Raw genomic sequence first — 18,262 nt, 5'->3', positions numbered from 1 at the left:
CAGCACTGCCTCCATCCCTGCTCACAGCCCCAGAGCTTTCACAGAGCTCCACACACAAACACATTTTTGCATGATTGAGGCTTCATGGCTGTCATGATTTTAACGCATGTTTTGCACCGCAGTCAGGCCATTAATAAAATCCCAGTGTAAAACCTTCCCCAGATGTCAGAACTGATCACTCAGGGGTGCCCTTCAGCAGCCCCACAAGCCGTGTTGAATCTTGCTGAACTTTACGAACTACTGTTTATACAAATCCAGCAAACCAACAGCGGGATCTTCAAGCACTTCCTATGAGTGATGGAGCCCTTCACGTCCCCCTTGCCTGTAAAAAGCCCCAAACCTAAACACCAGAATCGGGAAAAAGATAACCCTGCGATAAAGTGTAACTTCTCCCAGAAATTTGGTTTAGTTAGACACTGAGAAGGGCACCAGTGTGGATAATAGTTCTCCAAGTAGGCGGGTTTGTTCAGCACAGAAATATTTATTGAATAATTTCAGAAAACCCCAGGACTGAAAGTGAAGTAACAAGTGGCGGGTCTCCTCTGCCCGCCATAAATCAGTTCTGCACTGCCAGACCACAATAGTCTGTGACAGAGAGTCCAGATAGCGGGGATCATGTTCATAATTTCTAACAAGGAAATTATGGTCCATTAAATCCCAAGACAAATAGTTAAAGCACTCGGGTTACCTGTGTCAGTGAATAGAATAAGGGGGAAAGTCGCATGTCCTTTAACCTTAGACAGCCGGCCCTTCACCTGGGGCTAATCAAGGTGGGATCTGCCACGCCTCGCCCTACGCCTGATTCATGGGAACGGCAGCAAGAAGTGGAAAGTTTGGTAGAAGGGAGTAAGTTTTCTCACAGAGGATGAGGAGCCGGTGACACAGGGAGCGAACCCCGCGGCGGAGCGGGACCGGAGCGCCTTCCCCGACCCTCACACGGAGCCAACCCCGCGGCGGAGCGGGGCCGCGGAGCCGCCCCTCACTCACCTCGCGGAACAGCTGCTCCACGCGGGGCTGCAGCGCGTCCAGCAGCGGCCCGTGCCCGGCGGCGCCCCGCTCCTCCAGCGCGGCCAGCCGGCCCTGCAGCTCGGCCGTCTTGGCGCCCAGCAGCAGGCACACGGCCACGGCGGTGAGCGAGAGCAGCAGGCACAGCGCGGAGGTGGCGGTGCCCGCCGCGCCGGCGGCGCCGCTGCCGCTGCCCGCGCTCATCGCGCCGCGCTCCGCGCCGCTGCGCGGGGTCCCGCTCGGCTGCCGCCCGCCTCCCGCCGCCGGCGCATCCAGCGCCGCCCCGTGCGCGCCGCGGGCGTGGGGCCGGAGCTGCGGAGCGGCCGCTCTCCTGCGCTCCTGCCCCGCCAGCCCGGGTCTTAAACGGAGGAAGCGGGGGGTGGCGGCTCCCCCGCCGCCTCCCCCCGCGCTGGGGAAGGGGGGATGCTCCGAGCGCGGCCCGCCGCCCCCCGTGGGGGATTACGCGGAGCAGATCCCACCCCCGCTGCCCGGCCCCCAGCGGGGACCGCTCCCCCCGGCCCCATCCCCGCGCCCTTCGGGGTCCCGGCCGCGCTGCACGGGCGGGGCTCTGCCAGAGACGCTCCGGAGCGCAGGCTGCCGGCGGGCCGGCCCCGCTCCGCTCCGCTCCCCGCTCCGGGGCCGGTAGCGGCGCTGCCCGCGGCGGGGGCGGCGGGCGCGGACCGGGCGCCCTCCAGCGGGTTCTCCTCGCCGGGAGAGCGGGCGGGCGGTGGCTGCGCCCGGCCCCGGCTGCCCCGGAGCGTGCGACCGACGAGAGGTGTCACCCGCCGGGAGCTTTGTGCCTTCTGCCTACAGCCCGTCTGCACCGCGATCTGCTCGAGAGGAGCCCCACCGTGCACTGTAACTCACTGTTATCTCAGTGGAGTGTTCCATTCTCTTTCGTGAGCTTTTGAACTGGAGAAAACTGCTCACACATAAACTCCGAGCACCCACATTGTCATCCCTCCTCCATACTCTTACACAGAGCACTACAACCCACCTATAAAACATCCTTCTGCAACTTAATGCTTGCCTATATTCTAAGCACATGGTATAAAAACTCCAGTGTACCCTTTGCCCCCTGGACACAGACATCTGCCCTTCGAGCAGTAATTCTTAATTCTAGAATAGATGATTGAAGCCTAGGACAGAGTTAGGAAATGCTACAATGTCAGTAACGTTACCAATGCCAGTAACATTACCAACGTCAGATTCTAATTTACGTTTGTTAATAAAACACACACACAGAAGGATACAGGCCTCTTGTAGCTATTTCCAAAGCAGTTAAAGCAGGTAAATCCATAGCATGTGCTGACAACCAGTTCCTGAATTCTTACAGATCCTGAAGATAAAATTCCGTGTTTCTGTGAGAACCTCTTTCTTACCTCCTTTTCCCCCCTCTCCTTTGTATGAGCATGACAAGACTTTCCTTACAAGCTCCATGAGAACACACACAGTGCCATCATTTTGGGGAGATGCTCGGGTGCAAAGCATCTTGTCCTGTGTGAGCCAAGCCCTCCAGGCAGCCCTGATACCCACTGAAGGAACAGGCAGGGCTGATCACTCCTGCAGCAGATGAGTTCCTGCCCCAGGAATCCACTCCTTTCCCTGCAGTTTAGCCCTGAGCTCAACTCTTCCCTCAGCTTCTGGGGCCCTAGATCCCACACTCTGCACTTCAGTGATGAAGCCTGGGCTGTCCACTTAAAATTTTATTATTTCTTGTGCTCTTTGTTTAGTAAAAAGTGTGGCTGCTGCACTATGGAAATGCACACTGTTAATCTGGTCTGCCTGGCTGACCCAGTCACAGATCATATTTTGAAGGTACAATGGCTGAAAATCTGAAGTGCAGAAATAGATAGGAATGCTCTTCTATTTATTTAACAGCTGTAGCTTGATCCAAACAGGCAAATATTGCTAACTTCAAATATGAAGATGACAAACGGGTGTGGTGGTGTGTGCACATAAAAATCCATCCCCTACTGCAGACAGAGGCACCGAGGGCAGCCCTGCAGCACCAGACCCTGCCCTGGGGTGCTGCCCAGAGCCCCACAGAGCTTCCCTGGGGAGCCCAGGGGCCTTGGGCTCGTGTGTGTGCCTGCAAACCAACACTTGTGTACATGCTGCAAGCTCTGCAAAAGCCCTTGGCACCTTGCTGCAGGTGTCACATTAACCCTGATAGTGCTTTTAAATTTACTGGAAGAAGTCAATTTAAAGATGAGTTTACAATAGGGCTAAGCTGCATCTCCTTTACCCAAGCACAACAAATTTCAGTACCTACATCAACAGCTAGAAGCACTCTGTAAGCAAGAGCACACCATCTTTCCCTAATTTCCATAGGTCTGTTTTATAGTTACAGTTTTATTGTTATAGCAGCATATAAACTTTTCTCCCCCATCTGCCTTTGATTTGCATTGCTCAGCTGATACACTCAGCCAAGTCCTTGCTTTGCCTCTGTGGCTGTGGGATGGAAAGTACTGTGGGAAGAAGAAAAGGAATTTACTCTCGTTCTGCTCAGCCCTATTGAGTTGACCTGAATGGCACAGACTGTTACATTTTCTGCCATGCCAAGCAGAAACAATGTCATCAACACCAACATCCAAGGAAAGGAGGTGGCTGTGATGAGCTGTAATCAAGCCCAGGAGGTGGCACTAGTAACAGAAGATAAGCTTTCAAAGCCTGGCCTAGCCCTATTCTACTCCCAGCTCAGATATGCACGTCTGGAGCCTCTTGCAAATGAAGCCTCCTCGACATCAGTTGAAAACCTTACTGTGTATTAGGGCTAACTCAGCAAGCACAAAACCTGCAGTCGGGCTCCTGGGGAGCCAAAACAATTTAGCTTCCTTCCTTTGAAGAAAGGCTTGTGCAGTAAAGTCAAGATTAAAATAAATAGCCAAAACTTGCTTATTACAGTCAGAATGAACTTCTCCATGGAAGGCTCCCTTCCCACTACTCAGCAAGCCACCCATAGAGTGTCAAATGGATTAAGGGAGCTGGAGTAAAACTCATCAACTTAGAGATGTGGAAACCCCAAAAGTACCAAAGCACATTTAATGGGTCTTGGAAAGTTGCACCATTTTCTTCTCAATTCAGTGCCAGAGTTCAGGAACCACAATTGAAAACCCGGCCACCTCCATCCTGTACAGTCTCAATGCCAGCACTTCTCAGTTTCCACGGTCACTTCATTTATCAGAAACTACAAATAAAGCTCCACAGGAATACACATTGAAGACTTCAGAATGATCTCACTACTGCAAGAGCTTAAATATGCCACAATTCTGTGGCACACTGTATTTCTCTGCAGCAGGACAGTCTAAAAACTTATGAAAATGTTCATCTTTAATGACTAGTAACAATACTGAAAATAGGAAATGTTACTTTACAGATTTTAACTAAAAGGATTAGCTATGAATACTTGAAACTGAAGGCATCAGACCAAATTTCCAAGAGTTAATTAGCTGGCACACCATGTAACAGAAAATCTGGGAAAAAGGTGACCCACAAAAGCCACCTACTTAGGATATACACTGTTTCCGAGCGTGTTTCAACATGCCATGGAACTGTTACATACAGAATAACTAGGTGGATCTTTCCTTCAAGACTAACAAAAGGAAGTTTTAGGGAATGTTTCCAGAACTCTTTCAGCTAGCTCAGACTCCTCACCTACAGACAGAGGGTGCACTAGCATCATCTGCAAAAGGAGAGGTGCAGGCCTTCAAAAATGAAAATTACTTTTATTTTTCACTTTGATACTCATAAGACTACAACTGCTCAACAAGGTAAACATAACAGTTATACAAAACATATGTAATTATTTACAGACTTAACTGTACAAAATAATTTAAAGCTTACAAAAGTTTCATGCAACCTCTGCTGACTGACTGACACAGTCTAGGAAATCTCCTTGAAGAAGCATAGAAGATGTTTGAATTTATTTATTTAATGGATCAAAAAAAGGATGCTGCAAGGCTTCATCAAGAGTAATTCTTTTGGCTGGGTCATATTCCAGCATTCTGCGAACAAGGTCAAACAGACTTTGATGATCTGTGTCTTGGCAATGCATGAATTCCTGAAAAGAAAAAAAGCAGGAGGTATTTTAGAGAGAGCTTTCCCAAGTGCAGTCTAGCAGAGCAATAAAAATGCTGCTCCTACCTTCAGAGGCTTACAGCGTCTCCTGACATAGCGGCCCGCAGAGCTGTGCTCATCCCAGTCCAACTGGTCATGGTGGAAATAATGTTTCCTGCAGCACAAGGGGAGTAACAGCAAGTTGGTGTCACTGCACACAGCAGGCAGATACTTTTCCAAGAAGCTTTAAAACACCATTAAGTGCTCCAGCATGTATCTCTGCATCTGGGAGCTACATTTTTTTTAGTGTGCATTTATTCACAGAGATCTGCTGGGTTTTTATTACTGTTGCCACAATAATTAGAACACAGTAGCTATTTTTTTAATTACTTGAATCTATTGCAATTGCTGCCTTCCAAGCTATTTCCTGGTTTTCAAAATGCACTATCATCAACTGGACAACCATAACAAACATATATATTGTCCAACCCAGAGTTATTGGAATTCTACTCTAACATGAGTTACAGAATTATCTACATGAGATAGCAAGAGGACAGCTTATGTAAGAAAGAAAACAGACCATCAACTCCCAGGACCTCTAAACTTTGGACATAGAGGGGTCAGGGGAGCACCCTGTGCTGGCTCCTTCTCCTTGCCCTGGGAGTGAGAAACTCCCGCTGCAATGAGTTATCTTTGAGGAAGAGAGAAAGGTCACTGAAGCACATGTCTGAGGGATGTGGAGGGGCAGTAAAAGAAAATGACAGCTGTATGAGCAAGCAAGGACCCTCTTCTTCCTCGCAATAATTATTGAGATGAAAACATGTTCTTCATTCTGAGAGTTTAAAGAAAAAATTTATGTCTAATACTGTTGTGGTGACCATACCAAACTTAGCTTTAAAGAGTTAGAAACATCCCTACCCAAGTGACAATTCATACCAAAATGAGAAAAAAGGACTACTGTCAAATAATTAAGGTTGCCTATGAATCTCTGTTGATCTGCAAGAACTCACAGCTTACAATGGCAACTTCGCAATTTCTCTTGCAAGAAAAAATATCAGGCAACTTAGCACTTGTACAATGAACATACCTGGATTTCTTGATCATGTGAGTGGGCAGAGGCCCCAGTATTCTTTCCATCATTGCCAGGTGTTCTTTACTATCATGAGTCTGTGTGGAAAAAGCAATGAAAGCACTTAGCACATTTTTCTCCTCTGAGCCACTTAGTAACAACAAACTGCAAACGAGTTTTTGTCAGAGCACTGTCACAAAAACTTTAAACTTTGCCACTTTCAATTATTAAAAACAGATTATGCAATGTAGATTATATAACACTTTCCACAGTGAGGATGACCCTTGAACAAAGGTTCATAACCCAAGTATTGTACAAGTGTTTTCTTTACTCTTAATTCCAGCACTAACATGACAGTCTTCTTCACTCAAAATGCCAGGAAAGATCATCTTAGATACTCTGAAGGAGATATCCAACGTGTAACATTTTCCTGTATGGATGCTGGTTTTCCAATCTCACCTATATAATCCTTAAAAGCCCACGGGGTTCTGCCTTTTACACAGTTAAGTGCATGTCATTAAAAGATTAAAATCAGTAGACTGTAACAAACACATTCTATTTAAGCTTACATACACACCTGAAACACTGTAAATCCCAGGTAATACTCAATCAGAATACAACCAATACTCCACACATCACACGGCTGAGACCATCCCAGTGCTGCAAAAAAGGCAAAGTTTGTTTTACTTTTTAGTATATTCTCAAAATACGTAACCCACAAATTACATGTCCATTTCCACACATTTACTGATGTCCAACTCACTCCCCATGCTCTCCTCAAACCCTGCTGCTTGTTTCTGGTTTTAGACTATTTTTTTTACTGTTTAGTCTCAGTAATTTTACCCCCACCACCTGAGAGGCGACTGATTACCAGAACCATGGACAACTACTTTGGTTTATGAAGTAAAGACATCTGAATGAACTGCAATGAACTTTCAGAAGGTTCAAGAGTTTTTACTGACCTAAAATAACCTCAGGTGCTCTGTAATGTCTTGTAGACACCAATGTGCTGTGATGCTCATCATCAAAAGTTGCACTTCCAAAATCAACAACTTTGATGTCGGTGTTTTTTAAAGTGCGCTCATCTCGTTTCTGCAAGAAACCAAAGTGCTGTTAATACTTTTTAAAAGCATGCTTAGGCAAAAGGCATTATCACATTATCTTCAAAGTATCAGCCAGCATAGAATGTGTAACAAAACACTTCCTCCAAATACTTTAATTCCTGTGCAGCTCAATGCTTCAAGAAAGAAGAGTGGGTAACAAAGTGATTTAATCTCAACACCCAAAACAGCTGAGCAAAGACCATTCACAGTAACAAAAATTCCTTTCCTCTTTTGTTAACCTTAAGTTAACTTCAGTTACTTGTTATTTCTTTTTTAAGAGAAGTCTCAATGAAGACAGAAGTAGTGCAACTCAAATTGGGTGAAACAAAGAACAAACTTACCATTTTGGCATTGTACTTCACTATGTAATCAGACTCCACAAACAAGATATTTTCAGGCTTTAAATCTGTGTGAGTTAGTTTATTATGGTGTAGAACTACAAGAAAAAAAAGAGAACAGTATTCCATAATTTACACATTAAATTCAAGGAGAAACCAAAAGACACCCATATATTTGAAAGGAGTATTGAAATTTACTTACAGTTTATAGACTGGCAAATCTGATAGGCCATGTTTCTGATGTCATTAATATGAAATGGCAGAAAGCTGTTTTCCTTAATGAAGTCATAAGTACTGAGCCCCAGTAGCTCAAAAACAATACAAACATGGCCATGGTGATCAAACCACTCCAGCATCTGGACACAGCGGCTTAAAAGAGAAAAAAAGAAAACAAATGAAAATCTATTAAATAAATCACCTTCCTCAAACCCTTGGTATGCTGACTACTCAAATTTCATACTTACAAATTGCTGCTTGGATCCATGTTGTTCAAGTGTTCCAACACCTGTATTTCTGAACGGGCTGCCTCCCGGTACCGACCAACATTTTTCACTATTTTAACTGCTACATGCATTCCTCTCCTTGGAAAGAAAGTAAAGCACAGCAAGCTGAATCAATTATTGTTAAATACCCACAACCCCAAAGCAGCTTGATTTTAATAAAAGGAACACAGGAAGATTAAAGGTCATGGAGAATTATGAGCTGGATTAGGGGAATTTGATTTAAGCATGCTGCACTCAACCAGAACAGGTTTTATTAAAAAAAAAAAAAAAAGTAATCCTGATATTTCCTTTCTCAAATACTTATAGTACATGTTTTATTAATGACTACTCAATGTTATCATCTCATCTGAAGAATAAACATTAGGAATCTGCCAGCAGAATGATTAAAAAATTAACAAAGTTTTCATTTGAACAAAAATACTACAAAAATTTGATGGTTTTTTTTTCCTGCAACTTGCTCAACTTGTGCTGGCTCTTTAACAGTGTTCTTATGGAATCAGGGGAATTGAGTAATTTCTGAAGTTTGGATTATGAGCAGTTTATAGCAGTGAAAACTGCCCTGCACTGAATGCCTGTTACTTGAATGGAACACAGACACAGCTCCTTCTGTCCCATCCACTCTTGGACAACTTTTGTCTCTGCAGAGCTCTTTCAATTCTAACTTCAGAACACTCTCTGCCCTCACAACATGACCTCAAACTCCAGAACAAACTTCACTTATGAAATGACAGAACGAACAAACCAAAGGTTGAGAAAAAAGTTAAATTAAATTAAAACTATGTCATAAAACTGATATAAAACATACATTTAAAATAATCTGAATTCTAACAACTGCTAGAACATACAGAATTAATGGAAATAACATTCAAGTTTAATAAGTTTGTTCTCATTCACCAGACATGCCCCTTACATGGAAGCAATAATTTAATTAAAAAAGTACTCCATACTAGGTTACTGTTGAGTCAAAAAAACTTTAAAGGACAATTTTGATTATGAAAACTGAGGATAGCAATTTAGAGCTCAAGCAATTCCAAGTGACTGCTTTCCAGAAACTGCTTTCACTAAGAGCCAGAACTACTTTCTCAGCATGTCACTGAACCACCTTTATAAGTCTCCCAAACTAGTTCTGCACTCCTCAGCTGCTCTCACATTCTCCAGTTACAGCAGCAGTACTTAATTGAAACAGAAAAATGAAACAAAAGAAGAGGTTCTCAATCATTAAAAAAGGCATTTGGGCTGCAACATTCTCTTAAATAAAACATCCTCCAGCTTTAATTTCTGATCTAAGCATCTTTTATCATGAGATCCACTGATAAAGATAACCCAACACTTACATATCATGATCTATGCACTCCACTACTTTTCCAAAAGCTCCTTCTCCTAAAGTCGCAACAATTTCATCTAAAAAGAACAAACATAAGTTAGAATTATACAACTACTTAAAGGAGAATGAACATATTAATGTAGATTTTAAAATGTGCCATTACAAAAGCATAATTACTTTAAATTTCAGCATCGGAATGCATTATTTTATTGGACAGGAGTCATGAAAAACAGTTAGCCAAAGAAAACTATCTCTTGTTCTAATCTCAAGTTCATTTACTAATTGGAACTTTTTGAACACAGTATTTAAATTCTACAGAAAAGAAGATATGCAAAAAAACAAAAAAGCACAAAAAAAAACAGAACAAAAAGAGCAATGAGATTTCTTTAGCCCCCCTCCTCTGACATACTATTCTAAACAGATTTTTTTCTGAAAAGTTTTTTAAAAGTGTTGAAAAATGTTCTATACATCTTGCTCTTAGAACGTCTCCACTTTCACAGATCAGGTGACCCTCCTCATCATCCTCTACACTCCTGGATCTTTTCCTTCGGTGACTCTTCTGGGAACGGCACCAAGATCGTCCAGCCAATCAATATATCAGAGTGAATTCAGGGCAGAATACGCAATTCATTCAGCGGGGAGATATTCAGGCATTCAGTTACACACCAGGCCACGAACAGTTGGCAGGAGCAATTTCAAATTCAGTCCCCAGAAATTCACAGGGCACAGTTTATGTTACAGAAGAAAAACATGGCAAGGAACAGATTTTCAGATAAATACTTAAAGTGATACAAGCAACAGAAAAAAAAACAACACAATTTTGTCTCTCAAACAGTGGCTTAATTGAAGACAGATTAAGACTGCAACACTGCTATTTCTAATTCTTTGCTAGCAAATAGCAGAAACCAGTATTTATGTACATACCTAAGCATTCAGTCAGGTGAAATGTTTCTATTCCTAAAACATCCACTCATGTAAACAATTTTACTTCCCCCATGTTTAGAGAGGGGAGAAAAATTACTCTGAAGTCCTTAATTTGCAGTATATAATCTAATACAGCTTGCAGTTCTACTGCAGAAAACTGGTATAAAACACCTGGAACTGCAGATGCATCAGTGGGCATCATGGCAATCATGAGAAATTCTGAGAGCACCTTCAAAGAAGGCAAGCAGCACCTTATGTCCCCTAAGACATTAGATGCCATTAGCTGGGCACAGGGCCTATCAAAGCTTTCTGGAATTAGGTGTAAAATTGTTCACATCCATTTACCAGACATGCACATTCATACTTTCAATTCATGTTAAAAAGGCATGTCATCTCAATTATTTTTAGCAATAGGGTGGATAGCATCTCAGAATCTACCTGAAAAAACAGAGTTCACTATGCTGCAAAGCTAAGTGACAACTGTACTTTAAAAGAGGACAGCTGCCTTTCTTCAATTTCAAGGTAACATTTTTCAGATCAACCCCAGTGATTGTGACTACCAACCACCTACATTCCCAGTGTACAGCTAGTACTGATGGTCCCACCCCCCTCCCAACAACGATCCAAGAATCTCAACTAACAACATATTCACATGCTCCACAAACAGACTCAAATAAATACAAATCCTTTTTTAACAATGTATTTCTTAAAAGTACCGTGGATCAGGAATTGCAGATCTAGCACTCATTTAAGAAGTCTATTACCACTAATTCATGAATAATAAAGTTAAAAATTACTCATACCGAATGCGATTGGTGACTGGAGCAATGATGTCTCTTATGCTTCCTTTTATGACTACTTTTCCTGCTCCGACCAGAGGATTTGCTATAGTGATGATGGTGACTCTTTTCATAGTCTCTGTGATAATGCCTGTGGTCATACACTTCACAGAAGTCATTTCTGTATTCCTCAACATATCTCCGGTCATGATGGTCTCTTTCATTTATGGCTCTATCGTCCAAATAATGACTGAAAATATATTTTAAGTGAATGTTCTCCACTTCAAAAACTTGAGGTTCCAACAAGATAAGTGACCTGAGCTGAGTTACACAGTATCTGTCTTTACAGCATAAATCTTTTTTAACTGACTCCCTCCCCAACAATAGTGGAGCTTTTGATGTTACTTTATTCGGAATTTAACAACATTGTCAGTCTCAAATACACGGCAGCCATCCACACGAACAATGTATGATCTGACCACAGTTTGCATAGGAAGAAACTCAGACTTAAAAAGGAGAAACACTTCCTAAAATATATTCATTACAACCTTAAGTCACATGACAAACCACCTTCAATACAGAAATCATCCCTTCTATGCTTTCAAAGCTCCAGGTTTAAATAAAACCTGGAGACTGAGAGAAGCAGCACTGTTCTAAGTGCTCTGCAACCAACATTAAAACCTCAGAGGATCTGGAACAAGGATCTTTTGCACAGAAAACAGACCATTAAGAAAGCTGCTGAGGCACAGAGTTCCCTGACTGCTGTACACCTACTCCTTCCAGCATTTTAATAAGCATGGGTATGAGCTTTTAAAAGAATTCCATTGGATCTTTTCAAGGGAAAAAAAAACCAAGACAAAACAGAAAATACATCTTTCCAGTGAAAGCAGTGTGGGAGAAAACACAAATCACTTGCAAATTAGTAAGAGAGATTCATACTTACCACTGTATTAAATGATTAAACAAACCTTCTCCTCCTTTTGTTCACATTAAATTAAAAGACATCCTTTTCACTTGAAATTTAATACTGATTGTATTCAATACCAATATTTAACTGACACATCTGAGACAAACTAGTAACATTTACTTGCTTTTATCCAACAATTTCTATTTAATGGTTCAGGTGCTGTGTTAACAACTACCTATCAGGCTTGTCTTAAGTGAGCCACACCAAAAGGAACTGACAACTCTGGGCATTCAGAAACTCCTACCCTGAAACCACATTTATTTAGACATGGTAAGAAACATTTGCACTACTCAGTTCAGAGTGTTATACCTTTCTGAAACCCGACTGGGTTTATAGTGCTTGCTCTCCTGGCCACTGCTGTGGGACCTCTTCCTGCGCTTGCGGCTGCTGCTGTGCTTCCTCTGATCCCAGCTCCTCCTGTCGTCCCACTCAGGACAATGGGACTGCTTTGAATGCCTCATCTCCCACTGCAAAATACAATAATAATAATAATTGTTTAAAAAATCAATGAACACCCATGTAGGTACAAGTTAACAATGGTGGTTTGATCAAGCATGACAGAACTAAAAAGGGCCATTTGTCCTCAGCTCCCTCCCCCCATTATTTGGGTTTGGCGAGCAGACCCAGCTCCCTCATCCCAACACTAACGCTGTTATGAAACACAAATCAAGACTAAATAGGCCAACTCATCCTCATTTAATAGCTTCAAACATGTCATTAAAGCCTGTTTGAAATCAACTCTCAAGTGACTAAGCACAATAGTATCCTTAAAGAGCCTCCTGTTGGAAGAAGCCTTCCTTGCCAAACATCCTCTAACAAGAAAACCTGGATTTAGGTCTTCCTACTGAATTGTAAAGTTACTACAGAAAATTAAGAATGCACAATCAGTCTAAAAACTTCTCTCACTAAGCTATTTACAGAACACCAGGACACAGTCACTTTTAGCATCCACCACTGTGAACTGTGATGGATTAACACAATTTTGGAGCACAAGTCACAACTTTTGCACCCTATTAGCATGCAGGACTGCGGGTGTGCTACAGTTCAGCTGATGTGCCAAAGACAAAACCCACCAGCTTCTCTTGCTGGATGTTAGGTGCAGGAATTCTTTGTTCAAACAGGTACATGCACAACTGGAAAAAAAAAAAGGCAAAGTAAAACACGGCTGTAGAATTACAGAATGTAACAAAACCAACTGTTTTTTTTATTCATCTGCAGCAGGAGTTTTTTGAAAGTAAGAATAACCTTCTATATCTATTCCAGTATAGTCCAAAGAATGAATTAATGTAAGATAATAAAAAGTTTCTGCAGTAAGCAGTGACAGTGAGAACAGTGGTTTAGAGACAATGACAGCAATGGAGTAGAAAAATCATGACTGTAAATCATGTGTAAATTGTGCAAATCCGTGTAAATTTACAGAGAACAATGCCTCTATACAAAGAGAAGGCATTAAGCAGGAAACTCCCAGAACATGCAAATATCAGGGCTATTCTGAAAAAAAAGGCTTTTTTGATACTTTCAGAAGATCAGTGGTAATTAAAAAAAACCTCATAAAACGACAGCGATCTGCAACAATGTTTTTAAAATCAAAACCATATTAACAAACTGTACAAAATATGTGCCTTGTACATATTTTGGGTGAGGCATGATTCACAAAAATCTTACTCACTTGTGAGTTTCCAAAAAAACCCAAAAAATACTAATATAGCAAATGACTAACAAAACCACCTGAAAAATTTAAACCGACTTGGTGTTTCATTCACGTGCTTTAATTTCCTCTCTTCTTACACAGCTCCAAAGCTATTCTCCTGTATTTTCATCTTACATAACTCAGGTTCTGAAGCACACTAAGGTTGCAGTTACTCTTGAGGTGCAGAGCTCTGAACACATATACTCAGTTACTGGTGAACTGAAAATTCTACTTATTTGGGATTTTTTTCTTTCCCTTCTTGGAGGAAGGCAGGCTGAACTACACCTCTGTTAATTAACAACTATCTAAATAAAATCGCCATTAAATCGTCCTGCAGAGCAGGGCTTGGGGGCAGGGATGGATATTTGACACAGGAAGCTGGAGAAAATACCTGAAGACTAACTGCTGCTTAACTACAATCAAATGCACATAGCTTTAGTGAAATTAAGACCAAAATTACAAATTTTGTCCCTAAAGGAGCCAAGTAAACTTAAATGAGGAGGAAATTGCCAAAATCGGTCTGAGTCCATCTTACGCTAGAAGCCACCTTAAAATTCTTTAACTACGGTGCTCTATCTGATTTTATGCGCCGAAGAACTTCACTTATGTAATACTGACAGCTGCCACGAACATATGCATTCCTGTAGCATGTGGAACTAATCCATATCGCAGGCAGTTTTCACTCCCACATTTTGCCATACGGCTGCTCAGGCAGGAGCCATTCCCCTCCAGAACAGACCCATGCACACGAGGGCCACGAAAGCCCCGCCGTAAGGTAAGCTGCCTACACAGCACTTTCCAAATGCCTCTCCTCAAAATCTTGGCAGGCGGAGGAGGTCAAAGACTTAACTCCTTCGGGATGGCCAAAGTCCGATAGTGCAGATCCTGGAGGGGACACCCGCCACCCCGAGCCAAGGCACCGAGCCCGTTTCCAGGCCGCCTTCCCCTGCAAGGTCTCCGGGGCCGGCGGGGGAGGAAGGGCCGGGCCCCGCCGCCACCTGGGCGGGCGCCAGGCACGGCCGGGCCGGGAGAGCCCAGCTCCGCCCGCCCCAGCCGTCCGCACGGACCCCGGCAGAGCTGCTGTGCCGAGAATCCTCCTCCCCCCTCAACCCTCCTGAAGCAGCGCCTGATGCCCCCCGCGCCGCGGAGACAACGCAAGCAGCTCTCCCACCCCACCTCCCCTCCGTTTTCACCGCTGCTTCGCCCCCCCTGGAAACAGAAAGGACAGAGGAAAAACGCGAAGGTGAAAAGAGAACGAAGAAGGGCGGCCCTCACCACTTACAACTGGAACAGATTACGAGCGAGCTCCGTGTCCGCCCTGCGCGCAGAGACAAAATGGCGGCTGCGAGCGCGGAGAGGCAGCTTCCTCCTTCTCCCTCGTTCTCGCGGCGTCTGTGCGCTCTGACGTCAGACGCACAGCGTAAGGGCCGGCAGGGCGGGAGACCCAGGAGCGGCTCCACCCTCGCTCCCCGCCCTTGAGGCGGTGCCGCCACCATGTCGGCAGCTCTGAGGGGAGCCGGGTGTTCACTGTGCCACCCCATCCCACACGCTGGGTATCTTTGCCCAAATCTTTGTAAGCCATCCTCATGGAGGAGTTCAAGCATGGAGGGCGAGTTCAGAGGCAACTCCAGATCTCTCCTCATCAAACGCGTGTAGTAGTGCAGAAATCACCAATTAGCCACAACCGCCAATTAATTCCTTCTAATGAACTCGCCAAACGCAGCGTTTAAGCAGTTTGGTGATCCCGCAGTTAGGCCTGGCTTCAGGTTCACAGTCCTCTGTGCGAAGCGTTTGTGTGTAAAAGCGGTAAAAACGCAATAAAATATTTTATGTGCTGGAGCCTGCAGGCCGGCAGTGCCCCCTCGGCCGTGACTCAGGGTGGGATGTGGGATGGCGGACCCGGCGGAGTCACGGCCGGGCAGGGCCAACCCCGCGTCTGGGCCTGAGGGAGCGCGGGGTTAGCGCTGGACTGCTCCGGGAAACTCGGCATCACCAACCCCTCCTGCCCTCATCCTGCAGAACTCAATAAACCCAAAGAGATTGTTGCAAAGTAAAGAAAAGCACACCCCAAAACAGGGAAAAGTAGAATTGAAACGCAAGCTTCAGATTTAGGAGCTCATAATGTGGGGAAATAGTAATTTTTAGGTGAACTGAAAATTCTACTTATCATTGCTTTGGATTTTTTTTTTTCTTTCCCTACTTGGAGGAATATAGCAGTCTGGGGAAAATAGCAGTCTCTGAAGGTTAATGGGTAAATTGAAAAATTCCTGGACTTATAGGCACTTCCCCAGAATAATTTTAGCAAGTGTTACCTGTCATACAGCAAGGTTTTGCAGCTGAAGCAAAATCCAGAATAGCTATGGTATAATGTACTTATAATTTAATGAGTGCCATTGTGCTATTAATGTTAGTCCCAAATAACATTAGTTATTTGTTCTACAATATAGTTCTACAATAAGAGCATTTGGGGTTTTAAAATTGTCATTTAAATTCATTTGCCAATAAGAGTAAGATGACCATTTAAACCTGGTTTGCACTAGAGTGGAAATCCTGTTCCTCTTCTTGGGTTTTTTTCTTGTTTCTTTCTCTTTTTTTAAGAAAAGAAACTAAGATACAGAGCATTGACACCTGTTTGTTGTCCTCTGTATTTTAAAAAATCTTTTAACCTCATAATTCATGTTGTATACCAAATTTGTTATTGCTAAGTATGGCTTTGGTGCCATTGCTTCACTGTTTCTCATTTAGCACCTAAATGATTGGTTTCTATTTATAAAAAACTAGTAATATCTGCCAAGCATTAAGAGTTTTCCCAACATCCACTGATACTGAGGAATTCTCTCAGACTGCAAGCAGCAGAAAAGAGATAGAAACATGAAATTAAATTTGCAGAGAGTGAACATCCACCTGTGAAGAGGCAGAAACTATCCATGTACCTGATATTAACCAACTGTACCACATAATTACAATTTTTCTCTAATTTCTTAATCCAAGAGGTGTGTCTAGGAAGATCATCTGGATTTTATGGAAAGTTTCTTGCTGGAAGGCTGATGACAAGCCTGTGGCTGGTATTCTTGGCAGGCAGAGAAAATGGGATGTGACAGGATCTGCCTTTCTTGCCTTGCTGCCTCTTCTAAGTTTTTACTGGGTTTTACTTTGCTAATCTCCTCTCCCCTTATAAATGAATGACAGGGCCTCTAACACAGTATAGTAGTTCAGGGACAATTTTGGGAAATCACATTTAGTGGGAAAAAGGAAATTAATGCAGAAGAGACTCTCAGAACTAACTACCTTTGGAAGCAGGAAAATTTTGGTTCTAGGATATTTTGGTTCTCTCTTGTTAGGAATAAGGACCTTCAGCTGGGAATAGAAAAGGTAGAAATAACTATTGTGCATTGTGAAAACAGAATGAATGGGAGCTGTAAAAATTTACTGGTTTCAGTCAGAGGCTTTCAGCTGACAGTTGAAAGAGGAATAAACCTGTCAGAAGTGAATAATTGGAGCTTTTTGAAGAAGAAAAGCAGTGTATAAATGTTAAATTACCTTCATATCAAAGATACACAAAGAAATTTCTCTCTGAAGTAAAAGCTTTATAATGGATTTATAGAATGTAGCCTCCCTAGACAGATTGCAAAGCGGTTTCAGCTCCTGCTCTGTGTGCTGAACAAAGCACTTTCAAAACACCTCTGCAGACATTCAAAAGAAAAGCAGGATTGGAAGAAGTTAATTTTCCTTCCTGTTCAGGAGGTGGCAGTGGAGACACAGCGCTGGAGGAATGTCAGCTGGAGTTTAGGTGGTGTCTCACAGAAGGATAAAATCAGGAGAACTTTGCTGCCTATGACCAGGCTAGGTAGCACAAAGTGACAGTCCCTCTAGAAATGGCCATTTTTAAGTCAGGGATGAAGTGAAGAACAATGAAGAATCAAACTAGAGAAATTCAGTCTTTACAAAACTCAGGAAATTCATTTGAGTGCAGTTACAGCCACTTGTGCTGTCAGCCCTTATGGTATTTACTTTTGTTTACGTGAGAGATATCCTTCTTTAATTAGACTTGCAATGCCAAATGTGTGCACAGCTTGTGGAGTGAGCAACACAAAATGCAACTATGTTTTAGATTGCTCTGTACAGCAGAGTGCATTACAATTCAGTGTTACTGTGCTGCTGGGACACATTTGTGACTGTATGAAAAGATACATTCAAACCATTTGCTTCAAAATGCAATTTTGTAAGGCTCCTCTTTCAAATGTCTTGCCACAGGAGGTGATCCATCCTCACAGCAGCTCTTCAGGAGATATAGATCTTATTGAGTTTTCTCATTGTTTGGATACAAAATGTAAAGCAAGAGTTGTCTGCCTTCCCCAAAGCCTCAGAAAAACTCAGAGACAGAGCCAAAAATTCCTGACTTTCAGTACTTCCAGGGCTGTGCTTGCTTTCTTTTAATTAGAGATGTATTGGTTTTGTTTTTCCTTCCTCTGGTGTCAGAAAATGGCTGATTAGTATTTGT

General features: G+C 43.1%; 1 protein-coding gene across 4 annotated transcripts; it reads right to left on the bottom strand.

The window, feature by feature from the left end:
- Positions 1 to 4,713: 4,713 nt before the first annotated feature.
- Positions 4,714 to 15,190, bottom strand: CLK4 (CDC like kinase 4). 4 transcript variants are annotated; one of them, XM_005483622.3, is made up of 14 exons: positions 15,037 to 15,190; positions 13,145 to 13,204; positions 12,381 to 12,538; positions 11,129 to 11,354; positions 9,870 to 9,960; positions 9,412 to 9,478; positions 8,039 to 8,155; positions 7,777 to 7,943; positions 7,578 to 7,672; positions 7,096 to 7,225; positions 6,711 to 6,793; positions 6,152 to 6,231; positions 5,152 to 5,239; positions 4,714 to 5,068 (listed from the first exon to the last, which is right to left on the bottom strand). In XM_005483622.3, the coding sequence occupies exons 2-14, from the start codon at positions 13,196 to 13,198 to the stop codon at positions 4,931 to 4,933; spliced, it is 1,494 nt and encodes a 497-aa protein (XP_005483679.1). In that variant the 5' UTR covers positions 13,199 to 13,204; positions 15,037 to 15,190; the 3' UTR covers positions 4,714 to 4,930. The 4 variants fall into 4 exon arrangements, with proteins under 4 accessions (XP_005483679.1, XP_026647185.1, XP_026647186.1 ...); XM_026791384.2 differs by having other exon boundaries at positions 15,044 to 15,187; XM_026791385.2 differs by lacking the exon at positions 13,145 to 13,204.
- Between the last annotated feature and the right edge of the window lie 3,072 nt (positions 15,191 to 18,262).

The sequence above is a fragment of the Zonotrichia albicollis genome, chromosome 15, assembly GCF_047830755.1.
Source record: "Zonotrichia albicollis isolate bZonAlb1 chromosome 15, bZonAlb1.hap1, whole genome shotgun sequence".
Classification (NCBI taxonomy): domain Eukaryota; kingdom Metazoa; phylum Chordata; class Aves; order Passeriformes; family Passerellidae; genus Zonotrichia; species Zonotrichia albicollis.
This window is presented reverse-complemented; position numbering and strand designations above follow the sequence as displayed.

Bases quoted from the DNA above. Each gene is read 5' to 3' on its own strand.
- CLK4 (XM_005483622.3), bottom strand. From the start codon at position 13,198: ATGTACCTGTTTGAACAAAGAATTCCTGCACCTAACATCCAGCAAGAG. The intron at 12,539-13,144 runs GTGGGTTTTGTC...TGTATTTTGCAG, and splicing joins ACATCCAGCAAGAGAAGCTG to TGGGAGATGAGGCATTCAAA. The intron at 6,794-7,095 runs GTCAGTAAAAAC...CCTTTTTTGCAG, and splicing joins AGCACCTGAGGTTATTTTAG to CACTGGGATGGTCTCAGCCG.